Source organism: Triplophysa dalaica, chromosome 1, assembly GCF_015846415.1.
Source record: "Triplophysa dalaica isolate WHDGS20190420 chromosome 1, ASM1584641v1, whole genome shotgun sequence".
Lineage (NCBI taxonomy): Eukaryota > Metazoa > Chordata > Actinopteri > Cypriniformes > Nemacheilidae > Triplophysa > Triplophysa dalaica.
The window spans coordinates 2,010,366-2,036,064 of NC_079542.1; the positions used below are offsets into that span (position 1 = coordinate 2,010,366).

The 25,699-nt window shown below is 38.3% G+C and overlaps 2 protein-coding genes across 3 annotated transcripts; both read right to left on the minus strand.

The window, feature by feature from the left end:
* Positions 1–519: 519 nt before the first annotated feature.
* Positions 520–4,347, minus strand: LOC130429813 (uncharacterized). The gene is made up of 6 exons (XM_056758623.1): positions 2,856–4,347; positions 2,388–2,417; positions 1,378–1,645; positions 1,152–1,291; positions 757–1,036; positions 520–670 (listed from the first exon to the last, which is right to left on the minus strand). Exons 1-6 carry the CDS (start codon positions 2,887–2,889, stop codon positions 520–522), a joined length of 903 nt encoding a protein of 300 aa, XP_056614601.1. The 5' UTR covers positions 2,890–4,347.
* A 12,695-nt stretch (positions 4,348–17,042) lies between these two features.
* LOC130437061 (fucolectin-like) lies at positions 17,043–21,926 on the minus strand. 2 transcript variants are annotated; one of them, XR_008909141.1, is made up of 7 exons: positions 21,849–21,926; positions 21,471–21,512; positions 21,071–21,335; positions 20,333–20,472; positions 20,115–20,206; positions 19,321–19,417; positions 17,043–18,866 (listed from the first exon to the last, which is right to left on the minus strand). XR_008909141.1 is itself a non-coding variant. In XM_056768221.1 (6 exons), the coding sequence occupies exons 2-6, from the start codon at positions 21,373–21,375 to the stop codon at positions 18,844–18,846; spliced, it is 657 nt and encodes a 218-aa protein (XP_056624199.1). In that variant the 5' UTR covers positions 21,376–21,512; positions 21,849–21,926; the 3' UTR covers positions 17,043–18,843. The 2 variants fall into 2 exon arrangements, 1 of the variants encoding a protein (XP_056624199.1); XM_056768221.1 differs by having other exon boundaries at positions 21,071–21,512.
* Positions 21,927–25,699: the final 3,773 nt, after the last annotated feature.

The following is a 25,699-nucleotide window of genomic DNA, read 5'->3' on the forward strand; positions in this document are numbered from 1 at the left end:
ATTGTAGCGTGGCCGCACACTCATTTCACAGTTACCTCCTTAGGTGAAGTTTGGGAAATAGCCAATCAGAGAGCTTGTTATGTCGCCATAGCTTATTTGCATTTAGTCAAACTTTTTCCAGTGCAAGGCCCCAAAGTGTCACTTAAATGCTAAATAGAGAGGGTAAAAGGAAAAGCGAAGTGATTAAGAGTAAATCAGAAAAGCATTGGGACAATGGAAGCGCAAATGGTCGGATTTGGCTTTAAATGCTTTCATTTTCATAATTACAATGTTTATCGCCCATTAAAATATATTGAACTGCTTTGTTATTTAGCCTTTATATTTTGAGATGGATAAATTAATGAATGAACAATGAATGCTGTCATACTTTACATATAAACCTGTAGACCTAGCACACAATGCTTTTTTTGAAAGACTAAAATATTACAATACATATTAATTAAATGAAAGGGATTAAATTAAAAATGAAATGTTACATTTTACATTTCTCGGTTCAACCTAAGTGTACAGAATTTAGTTTTAGAAATTACGCTTTCCGAAGACCTCCACCTCACACAGAACGAGATGAATTGTACGTCCAGACATGACCACATTCACATAACGCCCCTTCATTTTACCACATGAGTAAGTGATGGTGTGACCAACTAGAAGACCAGAAGTCACAGCACATCTAGAGAGAGAGAATCAATGAATGTCTACAGAGCTGTTTCAATCAATCAATGAAAAGTGTTCAAGTGGTTTCATGATTATCTTCACCTTGGATTGTTGTTTCCATTGTTCTCCAGTGAGTTTCCGATACGAATCTCTGCTCCATTTGTTTGATCCTCACAGCAGTCTGGTCGAGCAGTGATGACCACTGTACTAATCTCATAAATATCCATAAGATCCAGCCTCCACCATGGGTTACTTTGATGTTCCGTAGCAAAGCAGTATGTGGATGGAATTGAGCCATATCTGACACCATCTTTGGCCCTTTCAGGAAGCCAGTAGAGAAGAGTGGATGACTGCATAATTGTTCCTTTAAATGCTAAATTCTCTGAAAAAATATATTAACATTTTTGAAATCTTTGCATATATAAGTATGTATATATATTTTACAATAAATATATTTAGACTGTACCAATTCCACTAGATTCATATGTTAGAGATACCTGTTTCATAAACCTCCACCTCACACAGAGTAAGACGAGATGTACGTCCAGACATGATCACATTCACATAACGTCCCTTCATTCCATAACATGAGTAGCTGATGGTGTTACCAGGTAGAGGGTCAGAAATTACAGCACATCTAGGGAGAGAAAATCAATGAATCTCTATAGAAGTGTATAAATCAATCAATGAAAAGTTTTCAAGTGATTTCATGAATAACTTTACTTGGAATTGTTGTTTCCATTGTTTTCCAGCGAGTCTCCAATACGAATCTCTGCTCCGCTGACTTCATGCAAATAGCTGCCGTGAGCAGTGATGATCACTCTACCAATATTATAAATATTCAAGAGATCCAACCTCCACCATGAGTTACTTTGAGATCCTGTACTCGAACAGTATACAGATTCATATCGTTTACCATCTATGGCACGTTGAGCTTCCCAGGTGGAATATGTGGATGACTGTGTAGCCGTTCCTTTAAATGCTAAGTTCACTAAAAAATATAAGACAGCTGATCAGGCGTATAAAATATATATTAGAGGGATGTAAAACCCTCTTAATCCATCAGACAATGTTGTATGCAAAACCGTGCCGCTCTCTCTCAAAGCACTTTCGTCATTCTAAATAGGTGAAATATTTGCATCTCGACGCTGATGCTGCTTGGAAAAGGAATGTACCGCTCCTTATTTGAGCGTGCTTGCCTTGCCTCTACATTTAAAATAACACATTTGCATAAATTAGCATTTTTCATCAGGCTCCCAGGATGACTTATCTGGCACTGGTGAAATGTGGTGTTTAGCTAGTTTTGAATTAAAATATTATGAGTAATGTATACGTGGAGTGGATTCAGATAACATCTCATTTGTGACGGAGATATGGCTTTCATAGGGCTTTGCTTCTGAACTACAATTACTATATAGAACATAAAGTATATTTACCAATAATGGAAATTATATATAAATAATTAAAATATTTTATGCTATATATTTCCTAAATATATGCAAGTGTGTGTGTTTATTTTTGTCAATGGGATAAATGTTGAGCTTCATTGTCATTGCCTCCCACACAACAGATACATACAAATGCATTTTTAAAGAAAAAAAGAATGGTAGCGAATTAAAAAAATGTGACCAAAATACTCAAGAAAACGTATAGTTTAAAATGTAACATAATAAAATTTGTCATAGAGTTCAAAACATTACATTTCTATGTGAAGAATCAAAAGATTTGATTACCTGACAAACTACCTGGAATACAAACAAGACCTGTCGAACAAAAATAAAAGTAAAATACATTACATTTACATTTGAAAATCAGTTAAATTAAGATAACTGTTTGGTGTTTATTTCTTTACATTTCACACTAGAACTCCCAAGGCAGTCATTTTGACAGTTTTTAATTTTTGAAATACAACCCATATAATTACAGTACCCTGACTTTATTTTTATTTTTATATATGTATATTTCGTTCTTACATTGTTGCTTTATTAAAATGACTTAACACAAAAGAGTTCTGAGTATCTCAATAGATGCTTTGAATGTAAATATTGAGTGCCAAAAATGACATTCTGTACTGTCGAATATGAGCCATTCATGTAGTGATGGATTTCTGAGAGTTCTAGTGTTATAGAATTATGTTAAAGATTTCAAAGAAGAATGTCTGACAGCATGTTTAATGTTGAGATGATGTTTGGTGTACTCACCAGAAAGTACAATCAGATCAATAAGTCTGTCCATGTCTCTACTGAAGAAAATGAATATGAGAATAGAGAATAGAAGAGAATTGAGTTTCTTACGGGTTATGACCAGAACGCACCTTTGGGGTTACAGATGAGTCCTCTTCTCTTCTTCCCTCTTCCAACAATATATAAACACATCACTCTGGACATTTGACTGTTGCTCTACGCCCTCAAGACACCTCCCATGTCATTTGATCCCCAGAAAAACTTTCCTCAGAACACAGTCAACTGTCATTTTTAGTCTTATTTACAAATCAAATGAGGTGCGAAGGCAAAACTTCAAAGGATAATAAGGACCTCGCCTGTGTTAGTACTCGAAGAAAAGTTCATCAGCAGTATGGTTGCGTTCATTCATTTCTTGCCCGTTTTGCTGTTTGAATTAAGATACGGTTCATGGTGTATACAGAAATACTTATATGACTTATGTAAGTACATTATGGATAATACTTGTAAATTATTTTTTTCAAGAGTCTTTCAAAGCTACCACAAACTGCCACATCTGTGCGTCAGCTGGCTTTTGTTGGACAATCAATCCTGTGTAAACCAAAATCGTTGGTTCAGTTTTATTTGAACACTCGTTTCGATACAAATGGTTCCATTTCTGTGGGTCTCTCGACGTTGTGTCGAAACCGACAGATGGGGTTCGCCCTTGAGAACCTATCAACTCCGACTTATCTTAGATAAAGACCAATGAAATTGATGAATGAAATTTGCATGCTGGACTTCTCCCGCGGATATCTGGGTATAAAAGGCATTCATTCACCTTTGTTCTTCATCGCCTTCACACATGATCGACTTCGAGACTTCAAACTCTACGCTGAATTACTGTTGAATTCTTTCAACGTTATGCACCGGACTGTCTTTTCCTGCACCGACTTCCCCTGTGAGTCACGGCAATTCCAGAAGTGTCTTGCTGTTCTCATTGGCGCAATACCCATAGAGAAGGGGGGACGGACATGATGGCTGCCCCACGAGGTAAAGAACAGGCATTGCATCCACTACTAAGCAAGTACCCCTTGAAGGCGGGCTGGGCAGAGCAGCCCTGCCCCTCAGGTCGGGTACCTTCTGAGTTATACACATATAGCTCTAACCGGACCTAGTGCGACCTTGTAGCTCCCCCATTCGGGCAGTTCTGTCTGATGTCCACAATCGTGGACACACTCTAGATCTGCTCATTAGCAAAGGTCTGAACATTTCATTCACTATTATTAGAGATGTGGCACTGTATGATCATTTCTGTATTTTCTTTGATATATCAATCAGTCCTGCCACTTAAAATAGACCCGTCTCAATAAAAAAGAGATTCATAAATGAGAACACCAGTGAGCTATTTATGAATGCTATGTCTCTGTCACCGAGTATATCTACAGACTCTATGGATGTTCTCCTCGATAGCTTTAATGCAAAAGTAAAAAATGCTATCGATGCCATTGCTCCAGTTAAGGTCAAGGCGATAACTGGCAGGCGCAAAGCACCCTGGAGAAACACACCAGCAGTACAAAAGCATGAAAAGAACATGCAGAAAAGCTGAGCGTATGTGGCGAAAAACCAAACTTGAAGTTCACTATAACATCTATAAAGACAGTCTGCATGCCTTCAATGTTGACCAAGGCAAAGCCAGACAGAATTTTTTCTCTAACATTATAGACTGCAAAAAAAAAAAAAAACACTCGCGCCCTTTTTGCAACTGTAGAGAGACTAACAAACCCCCCCAGTCAAGTTCCCAGGGAAATGCTGTCTGATAAAAAATGCAATGAGTTTGCAACATTTTTCCTTCAAAAGATCAGTAATATCAGAATGGAAATCAGCAAAGCTCCATGCGGCAGTCAGGTCAGTATGACTTCAGTACATCAGAAATTAGTAACTTTGTCTGAATTTCAGACAATTGATCTCAAAACCCTGGAGGAAACAGTACAGCATCTTAAGGCGTCACCTTGCAGCCTTGACACACTTCCCACATCCTTTTTCAAAAGAGTGTTTAACTGTTTGGAAGCAGATCTCCTAAAAATAGTTAATGCCTCACTGCTCTCAGGAACTTTCCCAGAGTCCCTAAAAAATGCAGTTGTCAAACCTCTTCTAAAAAGAGCAATCTAGACAAAACCTTACTGTCAAACTACAGACCAATATCAAATCTTCCTTTTATAGGCAATATCATTGAAAAGGTTGTCTTCAATCAGCTGGCCAAATTCTTGAACTCAAATGGTTACCTGGACAATTATCAGTCTGGTTTCCGTCAGCATCATAGCACAGAGACAGTGCTCATAAAGATAATTAATGATATTCCATTGAATTCTGATTCAGGCAAAATATCAGTTCTGGTTTTATTAGATCTCAGTGCTGCTTTTGACACGGTAGATCACACTATACTCCTACATAGGCTGGAAAGCTGGGTAGGGCTTTCTGGATTGGTACTTAAATGGTTTGGGTCATACCTTAAAGGGAGAGGTTACTATGTGAACATAGGCCACCATAAATCTGACTGGACACCCATGACTCGTGGTGTTCCACAGGACTCAATTCTTTCTCCGCTCCTCTTCAATTTATATATGCTCCCACTTTGCCAAATAATGAAAAAGTACCAAATTGCCTACCACAGCTATGCAGACAACACTCAGATCTATCTAGCCCTCTCACCCAACGACTACAGGCCTATTGACTCTCTTTGCCAGTGCATTGATGAAATTAACAGCTGGATGTGTCAAAATTTCCTTCAGTTAAATAAAAACAAAACTGAAGTCATTGTTTTTTGTAACAAGGATGAAACTAACAAGGTAAACACATACCTTGACTTAAGAGGTCTAAAGACACAAAGCAAGGTAAAAAATCTTGGTGTCATTATAGAGTCTGACCTTAGTTTCAGCAGTCATGTCAAAGAAATAATCAAATCAGCCTAGTACCATCTCAGAAACATAGCCAGAATCAGATGTTTTGTCTCAAGCCAAGATTTAGAGAAACTACTCCATGCTTTCATCACCAGCAGGGTGGATTACTGTAATGGACTCTTTACAGGTCTTCCCAAAAAGACCATCAGACAGCTGCAGCTCATACAGAACGCTGCTGCCAGGATTCTGACCAGAACCAAAACATCTGAGCATATCACTCTAATCCTCAGGTCCTTACACTGGTTACCAGTTACTTTTAGAATCAACTTCAAAGTATTATTAATTGTTTATAAATCACTCAATGGTCTTGGACCTAAATATATCTCAGATATGCTCATTGAATATAAACCAAACAGACTTCTCAGATCATCAGGATCAAGTCAGTAAGAGATAACAAGGGTTAATTACGCCACATGTAGCACACTTGTTTAGCTGTGCATTCACAACCTGAGCACTGTGCTGGTTTACATCAACTGCACTTCTATTTCTAATTTATTTTTATTTGCTCTTATTCTTTTTATATATACACTCACATTTTGAATACATTTTGTTGCTGTTTTATTGTTTCTTAACATCTAAAGTATTTGTGATCTTAAATCATTTGCATTTTATAGATACGTTTTATTTCTTTCTGTCAATCATTTTATGTAAAGCACTTTGAATTGCCCTTGTGTATGAAATGTGCTATATAAATAAACTTGCCTTGCCTTACCTTGCCTAGATAAAAATCTGGAGCTGTTGTCCGACTCGACATCCTGTGATGTTGAGTGTCACAATAAGCCAATGAGAGCAAGCCATGGGTTGAGGTCACTGGAAAAAACAGCGGCAGCAACAAAGTGGCTTCAAGAAAAGTTTGGACCCAAGAAATGGAGCTAAATCAACTTTAACTGTGGCAGGAGCACAATTTCTTTCTGAAACGATTCCTGTTTTGCGTATTGTTCGTGTCATTTCCCGTTCCACTTCTCCCGTGTTTATTCGTGACAAAGCGTGGTGACCGGATAGAGTCGCTGGGTGATACAGTTGTTCAGCTCATGTAGAGTGTGACCTCCTGTTGAGGATCATTCACGTATAGTGTCATGTCTTGTGAACACCTAAATGACTTCCAGACTCCGGACTTTACAGAGAGCAAAACATAAAGTCTGAACAACACAAGCGGCTGATTCTTAAAATCATGTAGAGTGAACTTGGCATAAGACAATTCTGAGTTATGTCATCTCGTCGTGCCCCAGTTCCAACAGATACACACATTGCCATTGTGCTGTATAAGTTACAACTACTTTAAGTGGCGGACGCACTTGACTATTTTTGTGTGCAATGTGTTTCCATCGTGGTTTATGTTCATTTCTTGCTTTTAAATAAAAAAAAATATTCTGCTCAGTTGAGCACATTCGATTTTTATGCGCATTTTAAGAATTTGGCAAGGCATTAACAGTTTTCAAATTTACTATTTATAAAATGTATCTGTTTAACTCTTTCACCGCCATTGACGAGTTATCTCGTCATTTAAAAAAAAACGGTTCCCCGTCAAAGACGAGTTATTACGGCAATCAGTGTTAGTACTGTTTTACAGCAGGTGGCGCTATTACACGCCTTTGGGAAAAAGTACAGAATCCCAGAACCTAGAACGTATATGTTTTAGCAGTTTTTAATAATTGTTCTGAGTGTAATCTGGGCAGAATCTTTGACAAAAAACGTTATCTCAGCTGTTTAATCAAAGTGATGCATTTTTGACGAAACCAACCCACATCTACAGAGTGATAAAAAACGTACAAATGAAGATAGAAGAATGCGCTTTCTTTTGTTTAAAAGCTGAGACTCCATTCTTTGGCGCTGTCCCCATTTATGCAGTAATATAACAATTTACACTCCGTTACATGCACCCCCCTTAAATTATGTTAAACTGGGGAAGAGCCCGAACAATAGAAATCTTAACAATATAAGAACCAGAAAAGGGAGAAAAAAAAGAGAAAAAGTGTGAAACTCCTTGACACATTGCAGTGTAAATATCAATTACAAAATTCCTCCATAGGAAGTATGCAAGTATGGACCGGTACCAGAAGGACTCTGTCGGCCATGGTCAGAGGTGTACGCTTCCCTTTTCGATTATAGATCCTTGCATGTTGGGCTTGCTCAATTGATCTGTGCTTCTGTGCAATTTTTGCAGCTTCACCAAGGTCACAATTAAGCTTGGATACGAAATCTGAATACTTCACAACAGCATCGTCCCATCGATTGGAAGACGCGGAACTCTCCCGAACATCAGATAAAAAGGCGCAAAGCCTGTGGTCTCGTGAACGGTGCAGTTATAACAGAATGGCAGCATCTGCAAAGACTGTGGCCACTTGGCTTTGGACTGGGGAGATAAGGCTCTTATCATGTTCCCTAAGTTTCTGTTGAAGAGTTCAGTGATCCCGTTTCCCATTGGGTGATAAGGAGTTGTTTGTGATTTATTGACACCCGCCATATTCAGCAACTCCTTCATCAGTTCGCTCTCAAAACTCGGACCTTCATCTGAATGCAGACGCCTAGGGAATCCATAAATGCAGAAGAGACTGTTCCATAAATGATGAGCAACCTGCTTTGCAGACTGGTTCTTACAGGGGAAAGCGTAGGCTAATTTGGTGAAATGGTCTGTTGCAGAGGTGCGTATGTTCTCAAGGAGAGCACGATCTTTCGGTTCAGGTGTCTTGCCTACAATAAATCACATGCAGGTCCTCACATAATTCGCTATGTCATAGTCCATGCCTGTCCAAAAGAACCGTTGTCTGGCCAAGGAGAGAGTCCTGGAACGCCCTTGATGACCAGCTGCATCATGCAGACCATGAAGCACTTGTTGTTTTAAATCATCTGGGACAATGAATTGATGCAACTTTTTGTTCATTTGATTGTCTCTTTTGACTTTAAAAAGCATGCCATCTCTGATGATAAGTTTAGCCCAATGCTTAAGAAGTCTCAGGACAGTACGAGGCTCACTAGCATGTTCACGCTTGTCAGGACGTCTGTGTCTCTGGGCGTAAAAGAGCGCTCTACTCACAGCGTTATCCTGTTCTTGTGCGGCTGAAAGTGTGCTCACGTTGAGTGCAGCAGTCTGGTCCACATCAGGGAATTGCGGAATTAATTCCACGCCCATGAAATGTCCTACATCACCAGAAAAATGTGCGTACAATACTGCAGCTACATCCTGTGAACTCAAAGCATCTGTAGACATCTGATTTTGGCTACCAACTCCTGCTGCACCAGAAGAATCAACAGCAGAACTCAGTACTTGACAGTTAGTGTTAAATCAGAATAAATCTTGGACGTCTTGATCTACAACTCCATCAATCTGATTGAGCAAAGACTGGTAACTTTCTGTCACTAGTCGATGACCTAAACTCGATTGGACAAAAGGTTCCCTGCTCAAAGCGTCTGCGACAATGTTTTTAGAACCGGGTACATATTTCAGATCGAAGCTGAAGGAGGCTAGTTTAGCAACCCAGCGCTGCTCGCAAGTATCAAGTCTTGGCTTGGTAAGTATGTAGGTGAGGGGATTATTATCCGTCCAAGCTGTAAAATGACGCCCCTTTACCCAATTCTAGCCTGTGAGCTGGGTAATTTATCTAAGAACGTGATAGCGTCTTGCTAGCAAATGCCACCGGCCTGGCCATAGTGCTACCCTCTGGGATCTGGGAAAGAACAGCACCCAATCCATCAAAAGAGGGATCTTCCGCCAGTATAAAGTCGCGGTCGAAGTCTGGGTGTGCCAGCGTTACACTTGCGAGAAGGTCCTCCTTCAAAGTGTCAAATGCTTTCTGGCATTTGTCCGTCCAGTCAGTTGAGGAGAGTTTCCTCCCTCTACCTCTGGAGCCCTTAGCGTCTGTCCTCGAGATAAGATCGAACAAGGGTTTGGCTTTAACGGAACATCTCTCTATAAAATGTTGGTAGTATAGGACCATACCTAAGAACGATCAGATTTTCTTGTGGCATGGAGTGATTCCATCAGAGTCCATTAAGTCCACTGCTTGAACATCCGTAATAGCCTTTACTTTCTCAGTGTCTGTCTGAACTCCATCTTCACAAATGACAAACTTAACTGACTTTCTCAAGAAATGGGATTTTTTAGGGGAAAGCTTGAGATTGTGGGCCTTGAGTCTTGAGAACACCATCTCCAGCCTGTTGAGTGCAACCTGCTCGTTGGGAGCAAAGACCATGAGATCATCAAGATAGCACAGTAAACTTGTGAAGTTCTTGTCACCAAAGATTGACATCATCATGCGCATAAATGTAGCTGGACTATTGCAGAGGCCCTGCCGCATCCTGTTATATTCATGCAGTCCAAATGGCGACGAGAAAGCTGTATATTTCTTATCGTCCTCGTGCAACGGAACATTATAGAAGCCTGAGGTAAGGTCCATATTGGAGAAGAAAGCATTCCCCCAAGAGCAGCTAAGACGTCCGACTGGTGTGGCAGAGGGTTGGCGTCTTTCACGGTCCTGGCGTTCAACCATCGAAAGTCGGTACAGATCCTCAGATCACCATTCTTTTTCCACACTAGGACAAGAGGAGAAGCATACTCACTATTTGATTTTCTGATAATACTCTTCTCTTTCATCTCATCCAGCGCTACTCTCAGTTTCTCATAATGACATGGAGGTACACGGCGGTAGGGGAGACGAAAAGGTTTGTCGTCCACTATGCGGATCCGATGTACAAAATCTTTGGCTTCACCAAAGTCCATCTTGTCCCTTGAAAATATGGACTCATATTTCTCATTGAGACGAAGTAAATAAATTTTCCATGCTGAGGACACTTCACACTCTGTCAGATCCAGGTCTTTCAAACCCAAATCATTCAAGATATGCACCATCTCATCCTCAGATTCCTGAGAAGCTTCCTCATGTTTAAAGTGTTGAACTTGAGACTTAATATGGTCACTCTCTGGAAGATCTTCCACTGCGATGCATGGAGAAACGTCTGCGATCTTTGCATTTCTTCTTAGTGTCAACACATTATTCGTAGGATTTATAACTTGTTGTAACTGTTTAGAGCCACATTTGGATTGGGTCGGTTCCACAAGCACTGTACTTCCCACAGACATTGCGGCGTTAGCAGGAAGCTTGCCCCAAACAAGATGTTCACTCAGAGGCTGAATTATCACACAGTGCTTAAGCTTAACAGTACCTACTTTTTCAGGTGTAATCACCTCTCCATCTCTGTGTGTTGGACAGTTAAACTCTCGTTCTCACCATCACCGCTTGGAAGTGAGATCAATTTCCAGTAGTCATCTGTATTCTTCAGGAGAGTCAGCATGGGTTTGATAGCATTACTGCCCAAGATCATCTCATCTGTCTGTCGTGGAACAATCAGCACAGGTATTATCATTCTACATCCATATACACAGACAGACAGATGCATTGCAGTTGGTGTGACTCGAAGACCACCACATCCAATAATCACAACATCATCGGCAGAACACTTTGTCAGCGTGACTAGCTTCAGCAGCCTCGCTGAGAGTGCAGGCCATTGAACCACTGTCGAGTAATGCAGTGAAAGACGGGCCATTTTCTACAGAAACAGATGTGTAAAATAATGAATCAGCTCTGGGGACTCGTTGTATTCCTTGAAAGACAGCAGTTTTATCAGGAGAGACACTGGGTCTGTGCTGCTCATATACAGACTCATAATCTCGTGTGTCAGAAATGGGAGGGTTATCTATCTGGTCTGTACTATCCTCCCTTATGCTTAGACATGCTAGTTTTCCTGATCGGGCAGAGGCGATTTCTTCTCCACCTAGGACAGAAACGTCTAGAGTGACCTGGTGACTGACACTGGAAACACAGGCGGTGCTCACGACAATGAGTTAAGGCAGAGTGAGCAGCATCATTGCAGATAGCACACAGTAAAGCATCAAAACCTTCAATCCTAGGGAGACTCCTGTATTCTCTGTTGTTGTTGTTGTTCGCACACTGTGGGAGCGGGCACTGGAACTGCATTAAAATCAATCTTGTTGACTGAAACACTCTCACTTTGACTACGATGCACTGTACTGGTGGCTTTGAAAGACAACTCGGACTGATAGTCATTAAGCACACCCTGTACTTCATGTGCTGACCACTTGTCAATCGGTTTGGACCTGAAAGTCAGGGATAAGTCTTTACTCGGGCAGTGTCTGATAAACATGTGGACCACTTCCACACTGGGCTTGTCAAGTTTTTTACCTTGCTCTCGCAGACATTCAGAAGCAACATCAGCCGCCTTGTTGAATCTCAGCCAGTAGTCGTATGGATTCTCATCCTCCTCAGGCAAGGTAGTGTAAAAATCAGCAAGCGGGACAGGTGAGTAATGATTACAACTGAAATGTTTGTGCAACAGGCTATAGACAGAATTTGGACAGACATTGGTGGCAGAATCACAGTTCCTGATCCAGAATTTGACTACATCTTTTGCTTTACCACGCAGGTGCACAAGAATTTCTTCCACATGTTCATCAGAATTCATGTTGCTCTTTTTAACAAATGTCCTCATCAGATCTTCCCATTCCTCAATTTCAATTTTGTCAGAACTATCCCCTCTGACTTTGCGACAGATTCACCATGCTTGAAGGGCTATTATTAGCTTTAGAAGCGTCAGGGTGTTGTCTGTTTGGCATGTCAGTGTGCAAGCTAAAATGACTAAGATGGGACATAATGTTGTCGGCTAACTGTTGACCAATCTGATGGACAATTGAACTCATTTGCCCTAACATATCAGGCTCACCATGTTCAGCATTAGGTGGTGATGTGCAGAAATCTCTACACTTTTGATTGACATTTGACTGCATCTCTGCTGAATCAAACTCTCTTACGTACACACCCTTCTCGTAATGCCAGGTCTGCTATCACTATTCCCAGTATTGGGGCTGTCCATTGAAAAAGGAATTGGTACACCTAAAACCCCTCTGCCTCTGCCTACTGGACTAGGAGTAAATTGGTCAGGCAAAAATCTCTTGCTGTTACTCATTATGAGCGACAAAATGTGCAACAAGTTCACACACACATATAAACATAAACTCAATGTCAATGATCAGAGCGAAATATCCCATAAACTGAAAAAGGATAAAGGGAAAGAGTCTCTTGAACACGAAAGACTGTGAACCAAGGACGAGCTGTTAAACTGATGACGGATGTTTTCAATCCTTATGCAGCAACACAGCGATTTCCATCAACTTGCTTGAAGATGCTACCCATAGCGACATCTCTGCTGTGGACGGTCCCTCTTCCATACACTAAATCCCATCACACATCAGACAGATGGCGCTATCCCCATTTATGCAGTAATTTAACAATTTAGACTCCGTTACACTTGACTGTCGGATCTCTTATTGTTTTTGCAGGGGGTCCCGGGAGGCTATGATGGCTGATCTCTACGACGCAGTCCATGGATCCATATGGTGTCACAGAGAATAGCGCGTGGGATCTGGGGAGGCTGTGAAAGTCAATCTGCGAGGTGAACAACAGAGACCAGGTGTCGCTGAGGATCCAGATAGACCGTTTTTGAGGTCGGGAGTGTGGGTGAGCGTTTTTCCGGAGGAATGTGTGGGAGACGATGCCACAGAGCATGTGACCAGTAAGGGCAATAGGAAAATGTCCTGTTGGAAATACTTTTAAATTGTCTGGTGATTCTGAAGACATGTTTGAGGTTGTTGTAATGGAAAAGGACTTCACTTTGTACATTTTATACAGAGTTTAATGCCGAAGGTTTAAGAGGTGAGATGGTAATGAGATAAGGCTCCGTAAAATATAATTTGGAAAGACCGGAAGGGTTAGGGTTGTTGTGTTTGTCTGTTTTTTTTCGCTAATATTTAAATTTCAATGCGATTGATCTTAATGTGGAGGGAGCCCAGCAACTTGATGTTGAAAACACTTCTCATTGAGATCACATAGTGACATCAAAAAACAGGTCAAATATGCAAATCAGAATGACGTTAAGACCTGACCATCAGCTTGATATCTAACAATGACACGAAAGCAATAAAATGTAAGAAAACTTTTATACATCAAGCTTAAATAGTTAGGATTATTCTTATGTTCATATATGAAATGTTCAAATGAATGCCCGACCGACGTGGGAATGGACTGTAAATACCCTGATTTTGATATTCCTGAGAATTTGACACCTGATCTTGCTCAAGGAACTAAGGGAACAGGGACTGAGGACATTTCTAGTAATCCCTCTGAAGTGTCTGGGGATTTCTCTCAAAATTCTGATGCCGCGGTCACTTTTGGCTCCTTTGACTTCCATTCATACGCATGCAAATGCGACAGACCCGACATGCTCTCAAGCACGTCCAAAGTATTTCGCTGTGAGCAAAGTTCGAGTTTGGTGAACTCTGACCTGCGAATACGCATCATGTGAGACCAATAGCAGATCAAAATGTCACAGCATGACCTCTTGGTACAGAAATGTAAAAGATGGAGGAATCACTCCCACACATTTTCGTAGCACCGTCCGAAACTCTAAAACTCTAGTCTGACCGCGGCAAGAGACAATAACTGAAATGAACAAACCTGATGTAATTATGAGACGGTCTCAAAGAACCAGGAACTTGCCAACTCATTTGAAACATTATGATCTTAAGAAATGTTGAATGTGAATTGGATCTTTAAAAACATTTATAAACCTGTAACTGTGATGCTGTTTGTAAGGGTGATTATTATGTTGTTATGAAAAGGGATGTTGTGGAGTGACAATGAAGTGTAAGTTGTTGTGATGATCTGTAGACTGCAGGCTAATGCTGTGGGTATTGTGTTATAAGTAGCAGTGATGTTATGTGTGTACTGCTGGTTGTGGCATTCCTTTGAGTAACTGATCTCACGCCTCCTCAAGTTATTACGAATTTATAATTAAATCAATACTATTGGTCACTCTTTATGTCTGTCTGCTTGTTATAAAAATATTCAGCCAATGTAAGGTTAAAAAGACCTTGTGACTAAATCTTGTTGGTTAGGCTCTGTCAGTAAAACCTCGTGGCTTCATCCCCCCATACATAAATGTTCCTAAGAGCGTGTGATCTGTCTAATTAATCTCCCTGAGACTCTTGCTAGGATTAAATTGTTACAAAAAATAATTCAATGTAATGATATAGGATTGTAATGATATAGATTTCAATATATAAATATATGTGTATATACAGTATTTTTTTATATTATACAGGCATCAGGCAATTTTTTATTTAGGTTCAGTGCCTCATATGCTAATGACACTTGGTGTTAACACCTCATCTGTGATGCGGCACCTTCCTGCTAAACATGGAGATGCAGTTACTCTGCAGCTGAGCACCTCCGCTGAAACCCCCCCTCCTGCACCTTCTGGTATTGTAATCAGTTAAAACAATCTGCTCTTAATATTTGCACACATGTACATATTGTAGTAGTTGTATTAAAGAACTTTCAAATATGTAATGTAACCTATTTTGATGCTTTCATCAGTGTCCAGGAAGCAACAGCTGGATGAGGCCTTGCGGAACCTTATTATTATTTTATTATAGGCTTTTGTCCTCCTCCTGGATCCCATGCAGACAATACCAGGAGGAAAAATACAGTCTTACCAAAGACCAGGCTGTGGCACAAGTTTCAAATGCGTTCACAGTCAGATTAACAGCAGATGTGTGGACCTCGATAAATTTGGATGCCTACTTCACAGTAACGTGCCATTTATCACAGAAGAGGTCCAGCTGTCAACTACTCTGCTAGGTGTAATAATATATAATAATAATTCCCCCAGTCCCATACTGCAGCACACATAACAATAGCAAATATGCCTTCAATTACAATCATGTGCTCTTAATGCAAGAAAATCTAAATCCAGGGATGTCCCTGTAATCATCTCCAGGAGGTTTCCCCTGAATGCATAAACTAGAAAAACATTTTTCTAGTAAAGTGACATTTCAAAATGTTGTAACGCTTTCATGTGTGGACAATGATTATCACACTGAAGATAGAGCTGCTATTGTTGAGTATTGCTCTTGTTTAAAGTGGAATCGACAAATATGAATCATTGGAAAGTGACTCCTATAAATGCATCTGACCGCTAAATGTCACTCGTAGGGTGTTGTCTTTGAGGCTTTGAATCATTTTTGGCAAAATCTTAATCTCCCAGTGTTTGTAACAAGGACTTAATTTCTCCACACGCCCTTCACCTGTCGCTCTTCAATTATCACCGCATCTGCCCATCATTAGACATGTTTGACCTTGCAAAAAGGGGCGGGCTTTGCGAAGGGTCAATTGTTTCTTTAAATATATTTAAAGGAAATTTATTTAAAAAAACAGTCTAATCCAAATAATTTTAAAGATGTGTGTGTTTTATGCCTGCTTAATGAACCATGAACAACTAATGTATTTACATATGAATGGTGCCAAAAACTTTACAGACGGGAAGCAAATACCATGAGGTCACACAGTAACAATAACTTAAAGATGTCTTTCTTTTAACCCATAAAAGATGCTGGGTGTTCCTGCTCATCTGTGTGAATATGAATATGACCTGCTGACCTGCTGTAGGATCACATCTGCCATGGATGTCATCAGAGATATAATTCAAGGCAAGTTTATTTATATAGCACATTTTATACACAAGGGCAATTCAAAGTGCTTCACGTAAAATGATTGACAGAAAGAAATAAAACGTATCTTTAAAATGCAAATGATTTAAGATCACAAATACTTAAGATGTTAAGAAACAATAAAACAGCAACAAAATGTATTCAAAATGTGAGTGTATATATAAAAAGAATAGAGAAAAATAAAAATAAATTAGAAATAGAGGTGCAGTTGATGTAAACCAGCACAGTGCTCAGGTTGTGAATGCACAACTACACAAGTGTGTTTTTAATCTGGATTTAAAAGTAGCTGCTGTTGGTGAATGTCTGATGTCTTCTGGAAGCAGATTCCAGCTACGGGTGGCATATAAGCACTCATCATTACATTTCTGCTCATCATCTGCTCTTTCTAACTTGTTTAGTTTCTCAAGTTGAATAATAATAATCATAAAATTGACACGTGTTAAGTTTGCAACACTATGAGTGAGAGATTGTTCCACTTTTGCTTTATGCTACATGCTCTCAATTTACTGTTTATTCACAACTTTGTATTTGCTGAGACATTTAACAATTTCAAGCAGATTTTTGTCTGATTGTCTGTGCTAAAAAACATCATTCATTTGTGTGTTTACTCGCTAATATTAATATCTGCCTCAAAAACAGTAGAATTAAATTGACAAATAAATGCATAACAATCAAATCAATGTCTTTAATAAACCTGAGGGGTATAAACAATGCATTGTTCTCAATCTTTTCTTTGAATGTAGGATAAAATGTTATATGTTTTGCACTTTTTACTAATCAAATTTAATGAACCTTGTTCAACCACTTTTATTTAGTAAACGTGCTGAACTAAAGGTCGACATTATAAAGAGTCCCATGGTTTACACTTTATGTTTTTAAATCATATAAAATGCAGAAATAACCCAAAACACTGAAACTGGCAGCGCCTTATTAATTATTATGCAATGATTATTGTGAATGAGATACAGCTGAGATCATACAGGATCACAATAAACAAGTTGATATAAATTGGTTGGTCTGCTAAATTAATAATGTGTATTTTTTCTCTCAAGTTATCAGAGGAATAAATATCCTGTAGTCATTTATTCTCAATTTATTGAATAAATAAACATTGTCAGATCATCAGAAGCAGTGTTAAATGATGTTGTATAATATAAAACGAGCTCCTTCTGGTGGCAGAGAGTTATGTAAGCTTCCGCGCAAGTTCTATCAGGAAGACTCCTCACAGCATAATCAATTACGGTTAGCCTATCATCCCTCAGCACGTATTATAAAAGGATGGTACTCACCCTCTCTTTCGTTCGCAGAAACTAACGCATGAGTGAAACCTCCATCCTCCCCACCACCACCACCAGGTCAGGGTCCCGTCCTCAGTCCGGGGGTAGGCTCCGCCCCTGCCTTATCTTCAGGCAGGAACATCGGAATCATTTTGCCATGATTCATTTATTGGACGGGGCCTATGCCCAAAGATCTTTAACATTATGTTTAATAAATATTATTTATCGTTCTATGTTTCCTGAGTCTTTCTGGTAGAAATAAACAGAACACATACCTACATATGTTTATGATTAACAACGCAATAAATTGCAATGAAAAGACTACTTATGCCTGACCGTGCGTTCAGAGAGCGTCAAGAATCACTCCGGCCACCCTGCCAACAATGTTGTAGTAGAAAGATTCATGGACGCTATGGCGATCAAATGTCTTGTTATCTTCGCATTAAGGGGCCAGAAAGCAAACAAACATGTTGATCTTGTGCAGACTGACCATAAGTGGGGCATAACTTATTCATATTTTAAATTTGAAAGTAAGAAATTAATCAATTGAACGAACTTGACTTTTATAGATACATGTTTGATAACAAAATACCAATTAAAAACCAATTAAAAGCCATTTGATCAGGCTGTATAACATAAATGATTGGGAAACCTGTCACAGCAATGATTAACCTCTCCTCCATTTTGCTTGGGAACTCATGTGGTCGGAACCAAAGTTCACAAGACTGCGTTCTGATAATGTTTTTAACAAAGCAAAAGCATTACATTTAGTGAAAAAGTTAAAGAAGAACAGAGTTAATGTGAGAATGCTCAGACAGCTTGAAATGATCAAAGAAGGTGGGCAAATCCCAAAGTGTAAATACACAAACAATAAGTAAAAAGATAAAAGCATTTACAACAAATTTAATGTTTTATATTGTGTATAACAATGGGTTCTGAGCATGTGCACTCATGCTAAACACACTGGAACATCAAAAATACGAAGATTTCTCATTCATCTTTTTTAAGCATTTTCATCCAAAGAAAGAAAATCTGTGATGAGATACATTAGCATTGAGTGCTCAGTGTCCGTCCAAAAAGGTTTAGTCAGTATAGATTAATCCAAGCAGAAACATATTAAAAGTGAATACATAATTATTTTAATCATGCAGGCCAGAATAATGTAAATAAAAATTACATCGACCTTTTATAAATGTAGAGGGCTGATCTGCAGATTACTCATGTCCTTCACTGCAACCTGTAAATAAAACAATTTTGATAATCACATCACACTGGTTTTCTTAAAGGGAAAGTGTAAAATTCAAATGAAAAAAAAAATGAAAATTCTGTCTTTATTTACTCACTCTCAGGTTGTTCCAAACCTAAATAAATGATTATGTTCTGTTAAACACAAAGGAAGATATTTGGAAGAATGTCAGTAACCAAAAAGATCTCATCCCCCATTGAGTCTTATAGCATTTATTTTCCCTCCCTTGGCAGTGGGGCCTTTGGGGTTGAGATGTGTTTGGTTACCGACATTCTTCCAAATATCTTCCTTTGTGTTCAGCAGAATAAAGAAAGTACAGGTTTTATAACAATCTGAGGATGAGTAGATGAAGAAAGAATTTTCATTTTTGGGTGAACTAGCCCTTTAAGAAATATGTATAAAACTAAAATGATAAAGTTAAGAATATCACAGCATGGAGACTCACGTTTTGCATTTTTCACCTCTTTCACTTCTTTTTTAGGGAGCTGAGACCACTGCAATGTCACATTTTTTAATCCTCTGTTGTCCAGTGCAGTTCCCAACTAAGATGAGCATAATAATATGATATTATTTATACAATATTTTAAAATAATAAATTATTATTGTTTCTATTGATAAACATTATTCTTAATTATTATAATTGTTGTTATATTTTTGATATTTATAACTAATATTATTATTATAACAACAACAATAATAATATTAATAGTAGGGATGTAACAATATTATCGATATCGTGTTATTGCAATAGCAAAATTGTCTCAATATTATGGTGGTCACATGACTGTATGAAACGAGTGGAGAATGGAGAATGTTAGAAAAATAAAAGATGTTGCCTTTGTCAAGGTCCATCTGGTACAATCATTTATAAAAAAAGGGATTTTTTATGTAATTTGACCCATCTCATACAATAACTCATACCTCTAAGCAACAGTTAGGATTGAGGATGAGAGGACGTTTCCAAGTCATCATTTGTCAATTTAAGTTGTGCAATAAATATTGTACAGTGGACGTTATACCGAGGTATTACCCTGCAGGGAGATTTTGATATCGTTACATCCCTAATTGATAGTAATTTATGTTATAGTATTATTTATGTTTATAATATAATAACAATTATAATACCATTTAAGCTGCAGAAACACTGCTGCTGTGAATCATTTGTGGTGTTTTATCCAAACAACAGTTGACACATTCTTGACAGTCATCATAAGATATTAAATGACTTCTTTCTCTCACCTGTTTAAGAAGATTGTTTCTCACTGATGGGTCACTCAAATCAGCACTGGAGATAAACTGCATCTTAACCATCGTCTTTGCAACAAAACGACCTAACAAACAGCATACACGGAGATAAACTTGACATAATAATATTCATAATATTCACACACATAATATTCATACACATTCTTCACATCCCACTGAATTTTGAAATAACGTCAATACTACAGATTTACCTTTACCATAGACCTCCACCTCACACATGGTAAGAATCTTGTTCTCTCCAGCAATTAACAGATTTAAATACTGTCCCTCCATTTCACCACAGTAGTAGGTGTAGGACTCACCTGCTGGAATAGAAGAAACAACAGCACATCTAAAGGGAGAAAGAGAGAGACACATGAATGAGAAATATAGAGCTGGTATCCATTAAGAATGTACAACATTGTAATTTAGAATGTTAGAGGAATTTCTAAACGTTGTAATATAATAACTGGCATTAGCTTTACATAAACACTGTAAAGATTTTTAACAAAGCTCATGGCTCGGAAAAGCGAGGTGTGCTATGATTGGCCAGTTCACCAGTGCGTAGTGATTGGTGGAATACTGCAAGTGTGTGAGGCCTCTGACCATATTTGGAACATCAGGTTCCTCTTGTACTGACAGGTACACCACCTTACTTGTGTATACATTTGGGCGGTCTTAGTCAAATTAGTCCACCAACTTACGTAGATTTGTGGGGGCGTGGTTACACGAGGTGTTTCAGGCAGGTTTGGGTGAGCGTTCCCTTTTAGATAGAATTCTACGTGTCTAATACATGCATGGGCAACTTATAACACACCAAAGACACAGAAAACATGTAATCACGCGATATGACCCCTTTAAAATGTTTACATCGAGCATCAATTCAACTGCATCTGCCTGGACTCTATTGTGTATAAAAACCCACCGATACCACTGAGAGAGACGCTCACATGGGATTGTTGTTGCCGTCGTTCTCCAGAGAGTTTCCGATGTGAATCTCTGCTCCGTTTATTTCACTCGAACAGCAGATAAATCTGTTGGTGATGACGACTCTATTTACATGATACACGTCACGCAGATCCAGTCTCCACCACGGGTTTCTCCCAATAATGGTTTCTGAGCACGTCGAGTCTGGATGGCCATCGATAGCTTGTTCAGCAGTCTCGTCGGTGTATGTCGATGACTGTGTAGCAGTGCCTCCTCTTGCCAAATTTACTGGAAATGCATGATAAGATGTACGATGATTTATTGTCATCAAAGGGGCTGTTTGATCACGGTCACATAGTTGCTTATTTAAGCTTACACAAAAAAAGTGTAAAAATGAAGTGAATCTAAAATAAAGATTCCCACCTTGTAATCCATTTGTCACTCCACGATTTGCTGATAATAACGCTGCAAAAAAACACACTGATGAACACAGGATTCAAATGTGTAACACCGTGTCTACACCGGACGTGACACACGGCTTGTTCTAATTGGATTGTCACACCGGACCGCACCACGTCCGGTGTGGATAAAGTGTAACATTATTGTGGGTTCTAATGCATTCTATTGTCTCTTGTCGCATCGAATCAGGTGTAGACACGGTGTTAGACATATGCTTATCTTTAAAGGTGCTGCGTGCAATTTTTTGGAGGATCTGATGACAGAAATGCAATATAATATACATAACTTTGTATTCAGATATGTGTATAGATCTTACACAATGAAGCGTAATGTTTTTATTACCTTAGAATGAGCTATTTCTATCTACATGCACCGTTCTCCCCTTACATGAATTCACCATGATGTTTCTACAGTAGCCCTGAACGGACAAACTGCTCCGCGAATCAAACGAAAACGTGTCCGCAAAAATCTCCACCTTGCTATTTAATGCTTATTCGAATTGCAAAAACCTTACCTTGAGTGGCACTTTCAATTAAAAAAAAATTCAAATGTAATATCTAATGATCAGACTTTGATATTGTTGGTATTTAATAAAATGTTTTTGTGATCTTGAGATTAAATCAGTGTATTTATTTTTGCCATTGGCCTTTAATATTAAGGTAGGCAGATTGTCATATCGTGAACCAGCAAGAATTTGGACAGTTTTGGAAAGTTAAGGTACCCTAGAAATGTCTATTTTCACTTTTCTGAGCAATGTTATCACATTAATCTCTATCGTGGTGATTTTTATGGACATTTGAAGACAGTTCCCATCACACAAGTTTAACGAGCAGCCCACTTCAATCGAGTATATAATAATATGAGAAAAATAAAGCACAAACAATGAGACATTTTCCCTGTACTGCAAGAAGTATTTGGCTATTCCAACCACATTCCAATGGGCTGTATATTTATGAAAAAGAACTAAGTAATAAATACATTTGAAATTTTACAAATTGAAATTAAATATTAATTTGTAAACCAAGAGAAATGTAAAATAACAATTGAAGGACAATAAATGTTGTACTTTACCCTGTAAGATGAGCAGACTCCTGAAAAGCTTCACCATGTCTGATTAAAGCTGAGACTGTCTGTCTGTCTGTCTGTCTGTCTTTAACAATCAACACTGTGACTTTTATCAGTATGATGATGACACATTCACCTGTCTCCCCTCCTCCCTGTCACCATCACGCTCATCTGTCTCTCTTCATGAACATTAGACACGTTCAACAATTTACAATGTAAATTGCCGAGAGCAAGCAACATCAACATGCTTTTTTTCTCTGGGTCAAACCTCGTTCAGATGTGTAATTATTAGACTTTCACATTTTTCTTTTAGCTGGAATATATACTTTATGTAAATGTAAGGAATCTCACTGATATTCTCCTGTGGCCCGCATTTATTAAACGTGTGCACGTACGGATTTCATCGTAGAGTGGGTGCATTCAAAAATCCATGTGGAAAAGTGCAGATGTACACTTGTCTGTTTTTGGAAATATAACCCATTCTTGCCTCTCGTAAAGGATTTGGATGTTGACAGGTGCTCTGATAGGCTATCTGTCAATGACATTAATACATTAATAAGACATCGTTAAAAGGTGGAGATCTGAAACTGTTCAGCTGCGTGCAATTTCAAGAGCCTGTATACACGTTTTCTGTGCATACGTAGTTTATATAAATCAGACTAGACGCACTTTGAGATATAAATCACATTTAGGACGGTTTCTACGCAACATTTTATAAACGAGGCCCCTGTTTTTACTCATTTTTAATAAACTGTTTTAATATACTGCACGGTTGATGCAGACATCTATAAAAACCTTTTGTGAAAAAAATACGAAAATGTTTTTAAGCATAAAGGTGCTTAAAATGGTTCTTCACAGTGATACCATAGAGGAACCATTCAGTCAAGCGTCCAGAACCATGAGAACTTTTTTAAATGCCAGCGTCTTTTTTCTGCAGCTCAGAGCGTATTTTGAGGTTAAAATGCCTTGGTCGACAAGGCTGAAGCTCGAAAAAATAAATTACCGGCCGAAACGCCCATTGGAGCAACTATAGTTTTGTATAAATGTAAGTTTAATTTTCACTTTCAATAAATTCTGATTGCATCTCTAACGATAAATTAGTTGTATAGCTGTTAAACATGTGATTAGTAACAAACATTGTTCTTTTATACAGCATTTCTGCTAAAATCCCACTTAAGCACTTTTATTTTGTGGTCAATGAGTGCTTTAGCTAATCGAGTCAAATCATTTATGTTGAAAGGATCTTTGTAGATCGCTGCTGGCCTGTCGTGTTTTGTTTGGTTTCTCCTGTCATACAGAATGCTTTATCTTCTCATTTGCTCTATAAACAGAAATGAAGTTCAGGGCATAATGCAAAGCAGTATTTATAATTCCTGACACAAAGCGTGAATACTCAAATATGCGACCCGGGGTCACAAAAAAAGCCCGCTCAAAGGAAAAATGTGTAAAAATGGATTGAACCAGCTTGTAAAGTACCACTGATGGAACAGTGAAATTGATGGTGGTGTTGACTGGTGACCTTCTTGCATTTTCTCATTCTATACATCACACAAAATGAATCTGTTTTAAGAATCACACTCTTCAATGAACTGTAATGCAATATTTCACTGTCTATTACATGCAAACATTTCCACACATTTAGCCATGAGCAGAGGTCAATGGAAGTCAACAGGATGCCCTTTAAATGAACCTGTTCTACAACATTTATGAAACTCTTCTAGTAACAATGCAATAACCGCAATGTTAACTCTCAATTTATATTCAATTATGTATTAACTCTCATTATCAAGTTTAATATTAGTCAAGTTCATATTATCAGTATACGTGTAAATAGTATATAAAAATCTGTTTGACAGCAACACGTATTGAAAGGATCTTTAGGTTTTTGTTTATTTGCTGTAAAAGGATGCACTTGTTGAGACTATATTCACAAGCTGATATATGAAATCTAAATGGTTTGTTGAAAACTGCTTTTCCAAATAGTAAGGTGAAGTCAGCTAAAGTGGGTCACTATCATGGAAAATGACTTATAATACCTTCAAATATGATATGATCTTATAATATTTGTTTAAATTAACTTGGGTCTCTTAAATATATAAATATACAGTATATTCTGTGTATATACAGGTAAAATGGGCCTGCTGTTTAGTTTTAATGTGCCAATGTAGAAGAGAACAACACAGGTCATTTTAGCTTACATCTTTTTTTTAACAGTAAATTGACACTATTGTCTTAAGTGTGCCATAGCAACAACTCCATAAATGTATTTCATAAAGTAGAAAGTTAAACAAAAGCAAAATTTGAATTAAAGTGATAGTTCACAAAAAATGAAAATTCTGTCATAATTTACTCACTCAGATTGTACTTTCAGATTGTTCCAAACCTGTATTTCTTTGTTCTACTAAACACGGAGGAAGATATTTGTAAGAATGTCAGTAACCAAACAGATCTTATCCCCCATTGACTCCTGTAGTGTTTATTTTCCCTATGGCTGTAAATGGGGGATGAGATCTGTTACTGACATTTTTCCAAATATCTTCCTTTGTGTTTAGCAAAATTACACTTATTCAGGTTTGGAACAACCTAAGGGTGAGTAAATAAAGAAATAATTTTCATTTTTGGGTGAACTATCCCTTTAAGAAAACCAGTGTGATGTGATTATCATTTTTATTTATTTAAAGGTTGCAGTGAAGGACACGAGTAATCTGCAGATCAGCCCTCTACATGTTTATCAACATTGATAAATCTTTGCTTTGTTGGGAAACTTGCTTATAATTGCATTAGTACCCTTATTAGTGATGAATGAAATGTACCGTGTCAGACACACTTTCCTTACAATTTCTCTGACAAGCTTCATGTGAAACTCTACCCTGCCCACATAAAAAAAATTGGTAGGCGACATTTCACAACAGGTGTTGAAGCATCAAATACTACATCGGTTATAGTTATAGTTATTGATATTGCCTCTAAGATGTAGACACATGATGCTATATACCATATTTGGCCCATTTTACCTGACTTGAATCAGTAATTGAAATATTTTTTATCAGCACAGCATTCAATCAGATTAAGAAAAAGTTGGCATGTGTTTGATTTTATTTGAATTTTGAGGTTCTGATGACACCAGT